The sequence below is a fragment of the Liolophura sinensis genome, chromosome 12 (genome assembly GCF_032854445.1).
Source record: "Liolophura sinensis isolate JHLJ2023 chromosome 12, CUHK_Ljap_v2, whole genome shotgun sequence".
Lineage (NCBI taxonomy): Eukaryota > Metazoa > Mollusca > Polyplacophora > Chitonida > Chitonidae > Liolophura > Liolophura sinensis.
The window spans coordinates 23,198,016-23,214,345 of NC_088306.1; the positions used below are offsets into that span (position 1 = coordinate 23,198,016).

Sequence of the window (16,330 nt, forward strand, 5' to 3'; positions counted from 1 at the left end):
GCTTTGCGTGCAGACACGGAAAGACCCGCTATTCCCTGTTCATTCTTTCAATGAACTACATTTTGACATCAGTGTGCAAACAAGCAAATACCCGATCATGTTTTCTCATTCTTTCTCTTCAGTGGTTTTCATTACTAACGTCTGTCTCTAGGGGACGAATGGAACGCCACGCCCCACACCGCAGTCTTCTAGTGCAGATATGCCCTGGACATTTAAATACGTTTAGGAGACATGTGGTACAAAGATGCCAGTCGATAATACCTCGTTGTCCCGAGTGAAACTGGATATATATATATTTGTATATATGTATATACATATATGTATATGTGGAGACATTTGCTAGTGCGTGTAAGATGTACAACACAAGTCGAGGTAAGAGTGTGTACTAGTTTGCGGTGGTTTTGTGTAGGCCAAGACTGTACATTGTGCATGGGCTTATACAGCAGTGTATTATTACATTTTTCCCTTATAGCTGAGTGAGTGAGTGAGTGAGTGAGTGCATGGAGTTTAACGGCGTACTTAACAATTTTTCAGTCATATGACCACGAACGAATCCTTAGACAATGGCGCTGAGATTCATTTCTGCCGTGATCACTTTTACGTCGGTTTAAAGATTTATTTAGATAATCAGGCCATATTACTCTTTCAATTTGTAAATAAACAATGATTCGGATGTTTTTAAGGATGTCAGCCAACGACTCAAAGGATGGAATATCGCCCTATTTGAAAGTGAATTAACATTCAAGCTCCGTTAAAATAAACTGGCAATATCAATTTTAACCAAGAAAGCACGAGTTAGCATTTATGATTATATCTGTCAATATAATATATATCGAAAATGTCTCTTGGTTGTCTGGTACACTAAAAAATGAACTGTGAATTTGAACACAAAGTATGCTGTCTGCATGAGTGATGCTAGAACGTATAATTCTTATTACAACACAATATTTTGTCATATTCAACATAATATTTTGTTAGTCTAATAGAATCTTTATGTTGAATTAATGGAATATGTGTGTTATATTGAACAGAATAATCTGTTGCAATGGCAGAATATATTCCAGCGTCACACAGTATCAGATTAGTGATTTCTGTGTGTATGAAACACTGACTACATGTATATGTAGTTCGTAGTCAGCACAAACAGGAACGTTATGCTGCTTGAATCTTGAGTGTTATGAATTGAGATTGCCGCAATGTCCTGGATATGTCACAGAGTTCGTTATTTATTTCTCTTACTGAGTAAGAAAGAAAGCCAATGCCTTCTTTTATTTAACTGATTGATATTTTTAATATCCTCACAGTTCATAAAACTCAGTCTAGTAAGAGAAATGCTATACAACTTTACCCCCCCCCCCCTCCAAAAAAGTCCATTTTAAAGACAAATAAATGTCATAAAATATAACTTTAAAAGCTGAAGGTTACATTTTCCTGGTTGGATATCATCTAACCTCCCAATCAAACCTCATAACACGTTTTTAAGATTATCAAAATTCACAGAAAGAGGCAAAATCTGCAACTTGGCCATGGACGAAATTTTAGGTCATCTACGGTATCCTAACCCCCGCAGACATGCTGGGGAGGCTAGGAGAAGGAGGATTTTTTCTATGTAACCAGACCAAAGATACCTTAAATATCTGTAATTACCCTTGTCACATCCTATCATTCCCACTCACCCTTATATCTTGAAAAGGCACATAAAGTTAGACAAGACAAGAAGTTTGTACTTCTTTGCCAACTCCTGAGTAAAGACTCAGTATGCACAAGATCGATCCAACACAACTGAACTCAGTACCACTGTTGTGTCGAGTTCTAAGCACTCATGTATGCCAAATAACAACGTGTGGATTTATACTCCAGTCAGGGATGTGTGTACCTATAAATCTTTATGTTGTATGGCAATCACTTGCTGGGACCAACTCCGTGCGACCAGTTGTTTCGCGTGTTAAAACTCTTGTGTTTGCCGAGCTTTAGATTTTGTGCAATGCTGAGCCGTATTTGTAATGTGTTAACTGTGGCTTTTGTGCAGCAGGGTTCGGTTTGCGAGTCGTATACGATATCATTTTACTGTATACAGTATTATCCGATCGACCAGTTTAAGCGTAATGTTTATACCTTCCCATCTGGAGTCCTGTCTATCACTTCATGATCGGTTTTATTGGTCTACCAAGCGCTCATCGCCTTCCTTCCCATAGGGTATGTACACATCTGTTCAGTGTATATGTATGCATGGATATACATTATGGTGTCTAAAAGTGAGCTTATGGAATATTCTGAACAACCGACCCGTTTAGAAGTTCTAAGTTCGTCTATGTATGTAAGCTCGTCATTTGCTATTTTTTGTAGGTTATATGTAGTTAACATTTACACATAGAAACTGCACTGAAACGTGCTGCACTCCGCCTAATGAGTTTCTGCATTTTGGCCGGAGATTAACTGTGTGTCTGACAAACACGCCTGTATTTTAAGCAGTTCTAAACAAACGAAGTCTAATAAATTGTAATGAACATCAATGCATTTTTTTACCTAACCCTGCTTCAACCATGGTGCTAACTATTGGGGTGGGGTGGGGGTGGGGGTGGGGTGGCGTGGGGGGACAATTTAACCATTAAGCATTTAAACGATAACTGAGGTAAATTGAGTCTGCCATTATTCACCGGTGACGTGTGACCATTTGCCAGCTATCACACTGTCGTCTCTGCCCTGGTTGTACTCTCTGTGCTTTACGTCTTTTTTTTATGTTGCCTGTCTGCATGTCACCAACGTTTTCAAAAGTAGCTATACGCGGATTTGAATGGAGTTTTATGCACAGTTTGGCCTTGGGACTTAAGTTTTAGTTCGGTGATGAGAAATTCTATCATAAAAAAGCATTGTCGGAGACAAAAAAAAATCTTGACACCAAAAAATATCTTGTTAAATTTAACAGTCTGCTGTCTGAGTGATGCTAGGATGTATTCTGTTATTGTAGAAGATTGTTCCCTTAAATAAAGCCCATACTCTCTTAAATCAACATAATGATTGTATTTGACTACCAGAATATTACTTTGAATATGACAGATTATTATATTGTAATAGCAGAATCCATTCTAGTATCACTCAGACAACAGACTCGCTGTTAAAATTAACTGATTATTTTTTTTATCGTAATGTAGTCTGTGTTACTGGGTGGAGTTTGACCTAAATACATGAGGTCCAGCTGTTGTGAGGTAGAACACTCTTCGTGTTGAAAACAAGTTTTTGGTGCTTAATGGTATGATTTTATTTATTTATTTATTTAATTATTTATTTACTTGATTAGTGTATGGAGCAATACTCAAGAACATTTCACTTATAGGACAGTGGCCACCATTTTTGATGAGAAGAAACCAGGGCGAGCCCAAGGAAAACGCACGACCATCCACAGGTTGCTGGCAGACCGTCCCACGTAAGGCCGGAGAGGAAGCCAGCATGAGCTGGACTCACAGCGATCGCATTTGTGATATTTAATAGTATGAATCAGAAAAAGTATTGTAAAATTTTGGCATTTTATGCGAACGCCCAACATATCGGTGTGACTTGTGATCTCACATGTCACTGACGAAAGGCAATTTTGGTAGTGATTATTAGCGATTTTGCTGATAGCTGAATTAATATAGTTATACATGGAAAGGTCTGCAGCAGCCGACGGATGGTCGTGAGTTTTCCCCGGGCTCTGCTCGGTTTCCTTCCACCAGAATGCTGACCGCCGTCGTATAAGTGGTCAGCATATTCTTGAGTAGGGCGAAATACCCCAATCGAATAAATAAACAAATGAATAAAGGCTACAGTTTAGAGACAGCGGAGTACATTCAGGACAGAGCTATATGTCAGGCACCCAGCAGGTATTTAGTCGAGGTATTTAGGTTTATAGGGCGATCACGCGAGATTCAGTCGAGATTCACACTAGACTTCAACGACATTCGCTCGATACTCTCGTGCAGATCTCGCACCCTCGCTATAATCTCGCATTGTCGAGTGAATCTCGCCTCCTCGTTGGAATCTCGCTCCCTTGTTCAATTATCGACCAAATCTCGGCAGAATATCGACCAAAAATTGCAGTAAACCCAATCGGCGTTTCAGAGGTCTCGCGAGTTTATGCACATATCGGCGAGACAGTTAGTAGCTCTCGCTAACTTACGTAAATAAAAGACGTTACTGAATGGTAGTTGCTAGACTGAATACGCAACGGACCCGACGGCACCGTTGGCACTAAACGGAAAATCACGTCTTTCAGCTTGTGTAGTTTGCGAGAGCTTCCACCTGTCTCACCGATATCATCGTGAACTGGCCAGATCCCTGAAACGCCGATAGGGCTTATCAGCATTGAATCTCGTCAGAATGCCGCTGTCACCACGAAATAAGTAATTTTGTATCTAAGCTGAAGTGACATTCGGACGAGGCCTGGTCGACAGTGCGACATTCTGGCGAGATTTAGACAACATTCAGTCCAGAAGGCGACATTTTAACCTATTCTCGCTCTGTCGTTAGAATGCTGGATTAACATCGACCAAATCTCACCCTGTCGCCTGAATGGGGCTTAAATCTCGACTAAATCTCGCGTTCTCGAACAAATGTCGGTTGAATCTCGCCCTCTCGCCCGAATCTCCACCGACTCTCGAATTCCGGTTTAGTCGGTTTAGCCGGTTTTGTGCCCCTGTCCCTGATTGAGGTTCTGTCACTGTCTGGGATCCACAGCTACATTGCAAGGTTGATCTCAGCACAATCGAGATGGGTTGTTCTCGGTTGCCTGTACGCATATGAAGTTAATTTCACGCGATCTGACCGGCCCTGATAGCACAGTTGGTAGAGCGTCCGCTACGAGGGCGGTAGAATCAAGATCAATGCTGGCCACACGTTCGGGTCACACATAAGACTTTAGAAGAGGAGTTGTAGCTTCCTCGCTTAGCGTTCAGCATTAAGGAATAGTGTTAACGACTGGTTGACCTGTATCAGTATAATGGTTTGAGTGGGGCTGCTTACTGTCCTTCGGTAAGTCGTCTCAATGAAGCAGCACGAGATAAAAGAACGATGGAAATCCGTCCTGTAAGAAGGAGGCACACTAAACGTGCATGGAATCAAAGGACTCCTTCGTCGTAATATGACAGAAAAATTGTTAAGTACGACATTAAACCCCAAGCACTCAAGTACTCATGTGATGTGGAATGAAAAAATGAACTTCTCATTTGATATCAATCAAAAATATGCCCAGTGCAATGCACCAAGCAGTCCTTACTTCCAAAAGAATCATAATAATACACGTAATAATAATAATAATAATAATAATAATAATAATAACCTTTACCGTAGCAAAACAATATCACGAATAAGGGACGCACAATGGGACTTTTTATGGTGACAGTTCTCAACTGTCCTTCCCTATTTCAAACCCCCAATGGATTTTAACATTTTTGGTAACAGTTCTCAACTGTTCTTCCCTATTTCAAACTCCCCATGGATTTTAACATTTTTGGTGACAGTTCTCAACTGTTCTTCCCTATTTCAAACTTCCCATGGATTTTAACTCGAGGATATGACGATGTACGTTAGGGACAGATTAAACCATTTACGTTGTGAATAGCCATTAAAACCCATTATTGTGGTTAAAGCGACATATGCAAACACGGCATTTAAGTACAATTTCCGATGGCGTTAGCCTCGACGTAACCGTGAACAATCGGTGGGAAGTAGCCTCTTTAATGTCCGGGTATCAAATAAATAGGCCTATAGATGCCGGGCCTAGTCCGTTTATACAATATACACTGTGGGACTGGGTGACCGTTCTCTTTATTTTGTAAGTATACTGTATACAAATTACATGTACATAGGGGCACAGGAAGTGCTATATTTTGTCAGTGTACATTACCTGAAGAGGCCACCTGATCAGAAATTGCTGTGTATTGTTAGTTTATGCACGAAATGCTTGTATGAGTTCAGTCAGTGACTTTTTTTTACCTTGTGGGCATAGAGTATCTAAAGGGGCCCAGTCAGTGACTGCTACCACTATATATACAATAGGCCAACAAGTTGTGGCTCTGTCACTGCCTGCCTAAACTTGTCGGGACGGGTCGAGTACCTTAAGTGGTCCAGGAAGGATCAAATATATATTTGTCTGTGTGTACAGTATCTGGATGGGCTCAGTCAATCACTAATGCAAATCGTCTAAATAGGTATGTAGGGGCCCTGTCAACAACTGCTGTTCACTGTCCTTATTGGTAATACCTGAGTTCGCGCTCCGCTAGGCGCATGCGCGTAACGTCACACGTCACATGAGGCGCGCCAACGGACCAATGAGCGCAGCTCCTTCAGCTCTTCAGCATCGCGCTAAATCTGTCCACTGGGTGAGTTCCATTTCGCGCCAAAACTGATGTCGCGCACGAGAGCAGCTCCTTCAGCTCTATTTCACGCCAAAACTGACCCATGGGTGAGCTCCATTTCGCGCCAAAACGTCGGCTTGTAAAGTTGAGTTGAGCAGTTCCTTCAGGCCGAAAGTGACTAATGGGATGACCGCGCGATTTTGGCGCCTAAATTTCGTTGACGTTGGCGCGGACGGGATAAGGTGTGTGGAGAGAGCAAGCTACCCGGTTCCTCTACCTGCCTAGACAAAGCCAGACCATGTTCACCCAGAGAGAGAGGCTACGCTGTCAGCATGAAACGATCCGCTAACCCTTTGCTGCCAGAGCCTGCCAAAAAGAAGGTGTGCCTGTCATCGCCCAGCGAGGCCGTGCGTCACCCGTTATCCGACGATTGGTCTCTCTCCAGTCTGACAACCCCTGACGGCGCCATGCTCGTCCACGTGAAGAAACGGGAAAATACCGACCCGACGGTCCGCTCTACCTGAGCAAAGAAGGTGTCACCCTCAACTACCTCACCCACTAGCGAAACCTGGTAAAAGCCATTGCAGACATAGAAAACTTGCAGGTGGCAGCCGAGGAAGAGGCCGACTGCACGGGCGGCGGGGCGGTGGGGATGATGACGACAAGGTGAAGGCGGAGCCCGTGGCATTCAGTCTGGAGCAGCCAAAACCGGCTTCGCTGAAGTCAGAGCTAGAAGGGGTGCTGACTCACTTGCTGACGTGGCTGTCCACCCTCTACATCCTACAGTTGCAGCGCAAAGCACACCTGGACGCGATCGACGAGACCTCCCTTCCTCCCTTGCTGCAAGATCGAGAGCTGGCCGTCAGCATCTTTGACGAGGCCCGTACCCTTTACCTGAAAGAGGGACCCATGCTCGTCAATTTCATGCGCCAGGCTCGCAAGGCACCATCACTACCTTGGGAAGCGGGGAAGGCAGCGGGAATAGCAGTCCGTCTACCTCGTCCCTTCACCCTCGGCGACCAGCAACAGCAGCAGCAGCAGCTGTCGCAGTTGCAGTCCGTCTAAGATGGACACACCAGCCGAGACAAAAAAAAAATCCCCTACCACAACACGGTCTCTGCCTGCCCGGTCTTGCCCTGCTCCTCCTCCTCCACTCTTCCCACCAAAACCACGACCACCAAAACCACCACCACCACACCACGCCGACCCAAAGGACAACAACAGCGACGACCCGGACCGCTGTCTTCCGCATTGTGGTACACGGACACCCCAGAGATGTTTGACAGGACGGATGAGACCAACGTTGGGATTGACAAACGGCTGCAGCTTACGGCCCAAAGTCGGTCAGTTGACATGCTGGGACGCCTGCACTGCGACATGTCCCTATCCGCCGTGTACTGACCAAGTATTTCTCCGTGCCCAAAAGCCACACCCTCATCAACGAACAAAACCTATTTCTAGGCAGCTTACCGACACATTTAGTGGTAAGATCTATGAGCAACACGGCTTTTGACGGCAGCTACGCTAAAAACCCGTTCCATTTCCAGCACTTCTACACAAACTTCATCACCTGGCATGTCGGCGGACGTCAAATTCCCCCTGACACCCGACTTCGAGACCGGGAATTTCGTCAAAACGTGAATGAACCTTTTTACCATCAAGGGAAAAATGTTTCACGACGACGGGAACTCCATCCTTCCCACCGATTTCGCCAAAGGCAACACGCCGTTTTGTTTCGGCTTGACCCCCAACCTTCACGACGATCACCAACTGAACCTAATCCAGATAGGTGATTTGCGCCTGGAGATGCGGTTTGCCAGGCCGCTGCCGGAAACCATTAATGTGGTGCGCTACGCCAAATTCAACAATATCATAAAAACAGACAAAAGCCTAAACGTGCTCTATGACTTAGCCAGTTGAAAAAAGAAAACAACATTGACAAGGTGCAATTACGACGTGTTCTCCAGGCGGACGTGTTTTCAAGCGCCGTGCTGGGGGATGTCTACGCTCGAGACCATCTGCCTCACCAAGTGACCAACGCACCCTGGACCCGAGTCATCAACACATACACGTGCCTCCGTCCGGGACAGCATTGGATAGCCGTTGTACTGGCTCACTTCCTACATGCGAGGACGTTATCAGTTTTGTTAACCAACAACTCGTTTCTTGTGAATGAGTAGATGCTTTATTAATGAAATGGGGATATAAAGTCACATGATGATCACACGGTGTCGAGTTGATGAGAAGGTATAAGGCTACAATGAGGGAGAAACAACGTTCATTAAGTATTTTCATCATACAGTTAAAGGATATGCATCCACATATTATGAGTTCAATTATGACAAATGAATTAAATGCAATGTACCTGGCAGTACACATATCTCAAAACGTTACAACAACATGTAAAATTAATTACATTTAAAGTTCTACCTATTCTGACTACTTAAGAAAAGGCAAATGATGGACTACATTTATGTTCATCTGTGTTACAATATAAGGGCCTTTCACTAGTAGCTTGAAGGTAGTGTATCACTACGCGCCGACAGAGGTATAGAGCTAACAGCACTTTTAACGAAATGGCGCTAACAAAGAAGGTATATCGTGATTAGATATTTACATATCACAATTACAGACACCCTTAGAATGTTATTTAGGCGAACATGTGTGTGGTTATACAATAAACTACCAGAATACTTTAAATTTGGTCAGAATACATTCACTTTCGATATCAACAATAACATGCACCGCGCACAACGATATGTCTCGCACTAATCTACACAGTTTCATGATATGAAAATCACGGAAGTCTGTTCTCTTTCGTTCATAGTCAACTCACACTGTTGGCAGCTACACCTACCACCAAGTTTGTGTCCTCTGTGTTCAAGGCTGAACGTCCGATCCGGCTGCAAACTGCTTGCTGTGGCAACATTTCAGACACAGAATATACCAAGGAATAAACCGTGGCGTTACAGCCGTATTCATAGACGTCTGCGCACACCCACCCCATCTCCGGGGAGAATACTTTGATTCGTACGGACTACCAACCCTCTACACCAATATCACCGCTTGGCTCAACCGGAGGACACACCACTGGGCGTGGAATGGTCGGCGGCTGCAGAGTCTGGACACCGCTGTGTGTGGACAATATTGCGTGTATTACTTAACCCAGCGGACTCGAGGTCGTCCCATGGACGCTATTGTTCATACGTTGGACACGTCGTGCACGACATACGATAACGACTTAATGATACTACATTTGGTGGGCTGCCAGTTTGGTGTCCAGCGTCCGTTTTTTTATCACTCCACCAGCCAGTGGGCCGTAAAATAACGTTCTTTCCATGTTATGAAATAAAAATGAAGAAAGAGAAAAGGACACTTGCATACATTGGTGTTTTGACTTGTATTTATTTCAGCCTTCACGGCAACACATTATAAGGGGCTTGGTATATAACCGTCGGGGATAGTCCGGTCAAGTATACAGGTAGGTGGTGTTCACACCGTCTGGGAGTACTTTACGCTTCCCGTAAGAATAGGTTAAAACGTCTGTGGTCTGGGTATAGGAGCACATGTTGTTCTGCCTCATGCTTATACCTCGGTTCACACCACTCGCGCTTTGGTTGTCGCGCAACACGGAGAGGTAGACGTCCTTATTCACTCCTCGAGCGCTAATGCCTTTGCAGGAGAGCTTGTCTTTACTGTTCGACTCCCCGCCGTAGCAATAGTATGTCTTCGAACACAAAATGACGATAGCGTCGCCAGTACACTCGACTTTGAAGAGCCCTGGCGTACGTGTATCAAAGTCGTAGTGGTCGCGTCGAGGCAACCATTTGTCCCGCTCCGCCTCGTACACCGCCCGCAGCTCAGGTTTAACCTAGGATTCCCAGTCCGGGTCAGACCAGGCCATGTACGCGGAGTCCGTGTCCATTTCGCAGTACTGCTAAACGCAGTACTTGTTAAAAAAAACAATCATGAAATCATAATAAAACTCTAACATACTTAGTTTGGCATACTGGTACACCATACATCCTAGTTGCAAGGGTAGGATGTAACGAATGGTCCTCTTGCTGCTCACCACTTCGAAGGTGTCGTCATCGATTTGGTCGACGGTACGGCAACGTACACTCTCCGGTAACTTGCGTGTCTTCGTCAGGTCACAGATCTTCACATCCACATGCCGGTCTTGGTTTGTCACGGTTTTGCCATAGACGGAATTTCCCAACAACTTCATCGTTTCCCCGATAAGAGCCTTGGAAGGGTCGTCGTCCCCCTCACGCCGGGCCTGGGTGACGGCGTTCGCGAAAGTTTGAAAGGCTTACTCGGGCGTGTACTCCATCACTTTGTAGACGGGGGTCATTACCAACCCGTGAGCGAGATATCACCCACTTGTCGTAATTGTAATTAGGGGCCAGGTAATTTCGAATGTCCAGAAATTTCAGCTGCGGCGTGCTGAGGGCCATGTGGTTATTAATACGCTTGATAACACACCCCAAATCACCGGCTTTGACCAGTTGGGGGTAAAGCCTTTGCTTGATCAAGTTCAGGAGTTGCCCGAGTTGAAGCCAAAGAAGGTGAGCTGGTTGATATAGGCGACGAATTTGTCCGGCACCCGCCGAGTGTAAGACGGCTTGGTGTCGTTGGGATCAATGCGCTCGTCTAATTCGTCCAGGATGTAGGCATAATGCTCGGTGAGATAGGCCTCTGCTGGTCTCGCTGATGGTATTGAGGTAAGTCATCATTCGCTGGACGAGTGCGTGGGCATCGCCAGTAGAGATGAAGCACACGGTCTGGTCGTAGTCGGGCACATTTGAGTTCACGCTGACACTCATGGGGATGTGTTGGGACGTCCATTCAGTTGAGCCGTTCATCGCTTCGTCCACAAGAGAGCTTCGAAGTCGTAACATGCTCGGTAAGGGAATATTCCGTCGTCACCTTCCCGGAGGTAAATACCCATGCCCGCTAACACTTCAAAAACAGTGGGTTGATTGTGGAATACACCGTCTGGAACTTTCGGCGAACGGCGTCGGTTGTCAGCAAATACACTATCGCTGACATCGACTTGACAACAGGCATATTCCTGTGTAATATTTTTGCGGGACGAATATCTTCATGTGGTCTCTAGCTTCTGGATTGTCTTATAGAATTGCTTACAATTTCAAATAATTAGCTGTTGGTTGTCTTATAGAATTGCTTATAATTTCACATAATTATCTGTTGGTATCGGCAGGCATACCTTTTCATGTATGTGCAGAAGCGAATAGCGGCGGGTGATTACCTAGCAAGCATTATGGCAAGTGGGCATAGAATAGCCCTACAGCGCCATCTGTGATATCCAATAATTATTGTTTTATTCAATTTTACATTAAAAAGGCACCAAATCCAGGGAATATGACCACAGAAACGTGTTAGGCAACATATAAGTTTTAAAAAAATCTTATAACTTGGAAACATAAGGTTATGTTACACTCGCTGTGTCACTTCGAAAGTAGTTCAACAGTAAATCTCAAGTATCGAGAATTGGACTATTCATAGTACGAAATACGGCATGTGTTTATACTGCATGATCGTATCGCGTAGCCGAGTGGTACAAACCGTTCGGCTTTAACCAAGCAGGCGTGCTCCGTGTTCAGTACGTCGATGCACACGCCAATCCCATAACCGGTGAAAGGTCTTGTCATGGGTACGTTTTTCATTTTCTCCCATGCACCTGATGGTGCCGGACCAAATGGCTCCGGCGGGGAAACGTCCGCCCGCAGGTCGGGCACATGAACCTCTCTTCTCCCTCCTCATCCCTCCTCCTCCATGTGGTACGTCCTCTCATGACGCAGCCACGCGTCCTGCCGCGAAAAGTGCCTGGCACACGTTCGGTAGGTAAACTGGAACCTCTCCCCCTCAACATGGTGTGCCTGCTCATGCCGCAGGCAATCGCTCCGCCTTGAAAAACGCCTGGCACACGTTCGACAAGTAAACTTTGCCCAAAGCCTCTCCTTCTCCTTGTCCTCCTCCTCCTCCGTAAGCCATGATGACAGCGTAGCGTCAGTAGTATACGAGGGGCTCTCTAGGTGAACGTGGTTTGGTGTTTTCTAGGCAGGGTAGGATAGCCGGAATAAGTTTCACTCTTTTTACACACTTTCTTTTTATCCCGTCAACGCGGAATGGAGCTCATCCAGTGGTCAGTTTTGGCGCAAACGAAATGGAGCTCACACATGTGTCAGTTTTGGCGCGAAATGGGGTCGAAGAAGCTGCTCAACTCAACTTTAGAAGCCGACGTTTTGGCGCGAAATGGAGCTCACCCATGGGTCAGTTTTGGCGTGAAATGGAGTTGAAGGAGCTGCTCTTGCGCAAGACATCAGTTTTGGCGCAAAATGGAGCTGAAAGGAGCTGCTCTTGCGCAAGACATCAATTCTGGTGCGAAATGGAGCTCACCCATGGGTCAGTTTTGATCTTAAATAGAGCTGAAGGAGCTGCTCTCGCGCACAATCCATGGGTCAGTTTTGGCGCGATGCTGCTCAAAAGGAGCTACGGTCATTACTCCTTTGGCACGCCTCGCATGACGTGTGACGTCCTAGCGGAGCGCGGACTCAACGACACACCTGCGCCACCCCAATTGCGCCCCAATGCGACACGAAAGCTCCCTACTATACTATTTATAGGTAATGCCGTATAGAGCAACAGTCCAATCAGTGACTGCTATAGATTGTCCGTAGATATTTATTTATTTATTTATTAATTGATTTATACCATCGATGTTTTACCCCGTACTCAAGAATATTTCACTCATACGACGACGGCCTACATGGTGGAAGGAAACCGGTCAGAGCCCCGAGGAAACCTACGACTCTTCGGATGCTGAAAGACCTTCCAACGTACGCAATTTTTGATTATATGGGACACCATGCAGCCCCCGTTTGAGCAATTTGAGCCCCGTTTGAGTCTTAATTGTATGCAGCTTGCATGGTAAGAAATAGAAAGCTGTACCTCATGGTGTTAAGTTCATATATGTATGTTCCTGCGGCCGAGATTAGCCCATCTTGAATGTGCTAACGTAAGGGCCCCAGACATTGACGCAGACCTGCCGCTGGTAGCCTCGATTAGACCAGAAGTCTACATTTGGTTGATAGAGCAAGATTCGGACGACAGCGCGAGATTTGGTCGAGGTTAACCTGCCACTCGAATAACAGAGCGAGATAAAGTTAAAATGTCGCTTTCTTGACTGAATGTCGCCTAAATCTTGCATGAATGTCGGCACTGTCCACCAAATCTCCTTCAAGTATCGCGACACAAGAATAAACTCGAAATGCCTGCTTCCAAGCAGTTTTCCAGAATGGTGTTCAGCTTCCGCTTTAGTGCAGGTCAGTTTCGAGATTTACATGTAAGGTGTTTGTAATAGTCGCTAATACACACAATGGCTGTGATATTTTAAGATAACTGTACGCGGATATATGACCCCTGTTTGCGTGGTGGTATGTGGTTGAGCTGATGAAACTGATGTTTTTCTTACCCAGTGATGCATACCTCGGCGTATAACAAAGGTTACAATAACTACAACACGACTATGACCATCAGAATATACCTTCTGAAATCCAGGTATTTCCACATACACTTTACCGCCGGGTACGCCATGCAGTGACCTTTGCTGACCTATTTTTGACAATAGGGGTGCGCTTTATTTATATACGATGATACGATGACCATCGCAGGTTGCCGACCTTACGCTTACGTTCATTGTAAACCATTAAAATCGTGATCGTAGCACTAGCTTACAATCGGAACCCTTTTGTACGAAGGAATTGTAAGTACGATAGTCTTAATTTACACTCAGAAAGTACAGTCGGCTCGACCGCGCTGTAAATATCTACAATCGCCCTCAAAAAGATGTTACGACAGTTGTTGCTTTTTTCTTCTTTTTTTTTGGCATGTTGTTCAGATTATCTGCCGAATCATTATGATGTAGAATTCTTTTGAATAGAGATCTATTATTGTCCAAGCCAATATTTCTTCCATTATGATGGTTATAATATGTGAAGGACGCCCTGTTGGGGTTTTAACCAACGCTCTTTGTGATCACCGCCTGCGCTTCTACATTGAACTACTGTATGCATGCTGGATCTGTTTGCGCTCCCCTCCTCAGTAAAATCAAGCACAAATCGGTCGTTCCGAATGGTCAAATCATATCTACTGTCTATGTGCTAACTTCCTGAAATCTGACTGAAACACGGGCGATTTCGTTAAGAGCTGGGACATCCCAAAAAAGAATCGATGTGGTATTCCACTTACATCACGCGTTAAAATGAACTACCTTTAGCATGGATTTTTTTTTTTTTTTTTTTTTTTTTGATTGGTGTTTTACGCCGTACTCAAGAATATTTCACTTATACGACGGCGGCCAGCATTATGGTGGGTGGAAACCGGGCACAGCCCGGGGGAAATCCACGACCATTCCCGCAGGTTGCTGGAAGACCTTCCCACTTACGGCCGGAGAGGAAGCCAGCATGAGCTGGACTTGAACTCACAGCGACCGCATTGGTGAGAGGCTCCTGGGTCATTACGCTGCGCTAGCGCGCTAACCGACTGAGCCACGGAGGCCCCGCATCGATTTTAACAGTGACACAAGTGCAGAGGCCTTATTGCTATTTTGTGAAACATAAATATTTGGGGCTTTTCTAAGATAATAGCAAAAATTTCTTTTGGATTTTCTTACCAAAACATCTCGGCTTTAGCCTCTTTAACTTGATCAAGAGACTGACGACTGGCAGGCTGGACAGATTTATAGGGGTAAAGCCATGTCCGTCAGATTCTCACGTGCAATACTGAACAACATGCACTTGTGTACTGTGGTTGTTTTATGTAGGTATTTATACCGGCTCGGACGCTTAGTGGTTTAAACGTGGTTTTTACCGTATTATTGGGAAATGGTTGGGGCTTTGCACGTGTGCTGATGTGGCGACCATTTATAAAGTTGATTATTTAAATCAGATGCTGAAACAAGGCGTTTGGCTCGTTATATGCTTTTGTCTACCTTGTAAACTGTAGCCCAGGCTTCAACTCGAAACCAAGTATATATGTATGTATGTGTGTATGTATGTATGAATGCTTGAGGTTTTACATCGTACTTAACAAATTTAACAATGGTGAGTTTCGTCATTTGACGACAAGGAGTCATTAGGGTGGGTGTACATTTACTGTGTCTTCCTGTGGCAGGGCGAGTCCATGCCGCCAAAGTGCTCCGGCACTGAAATATTACTTATACCGAAGACACCAGACATGACACTCCACCCACTCACATTATACTGACACCGGGCCTACCAGTACTATTTCCTTGCTCTAACCGCTGAGTGCCAAGTGATGCAGCAACAAGTACCATTTTTTAAAGTCATTTGTTTGACCCGACCCAGGTATCCCGACTTCAAGGCAGACTCTCTAAGCCTTAGGCCACCGAAATAATCTCTGTCTTAATGTCTGTATTTCAAGTAGGAACATATTTACAATTATAATCTATGAAATGACTTCCTTGAATTGTGCATGTTTGACCTTAAGATTGAGCATGGGAACGCATATTTTAATGGTGCAATTATCATCTTACTGTTTTGCATGCATGTAATATATAAACTTTACTGTTTAACACTTAAGTAAAATAGCACTGTTGTGGGTCACTCAATCAGACTCAATCATCATTCAATCAATCAATCAATTAATCAATCAATCAATCAACCGGCCACGTTTCTTTACAGTTCCACGTTGTCATATTCGCCAGCATGTGTTGAGGAAGAGTGAAGGAAATCGCTATGAGGAGACTACTACGGAAGCATGGTCAGTAATCATTTATAAAAATTTTTGTTTATATTTATTATTTATTTATTTATTTATTTATTTATTTATTTATTTATTTATTTAATTGGTGTTTTACGCCGTACTCAAAAATATTTCCTTTATACGACGGCGGCCCAGCACTATGGTGGTAGAAAACAGCCCGGGGGAAACCCACGACCATCCGCAGGTTT

General features: G+C 44.6%; 1 protein-coding gene across 1 annotated transcript in view; it reads left to right on the forward strand.

The window, feature by feature from the left end:
- The first annotated feature begins 355 nt into the window (after positions 1-355).
- LOC135479596 (carbohydrate sulfotransferase 1-like) overlaps positions 356-16,330 on the forward strand; it is a 24,713-nt gene continuing 8,738 nt past the window's right edge. Inside the window, exons 1-2 of the mRNA XM_064759485.1 lie at positions 356-372; positions 16,061-16,139. Of these exons, the coding sequence (XP_064615555.1) occupies positions 16,115-16,139 (25 nt within the window). The 5' untranslated portion in view covers positions 356-372; positions 16,061-16,114. The remainder of the gene's footprint in view (positions 373-16,060; positions 16,140-16,330) is intronic.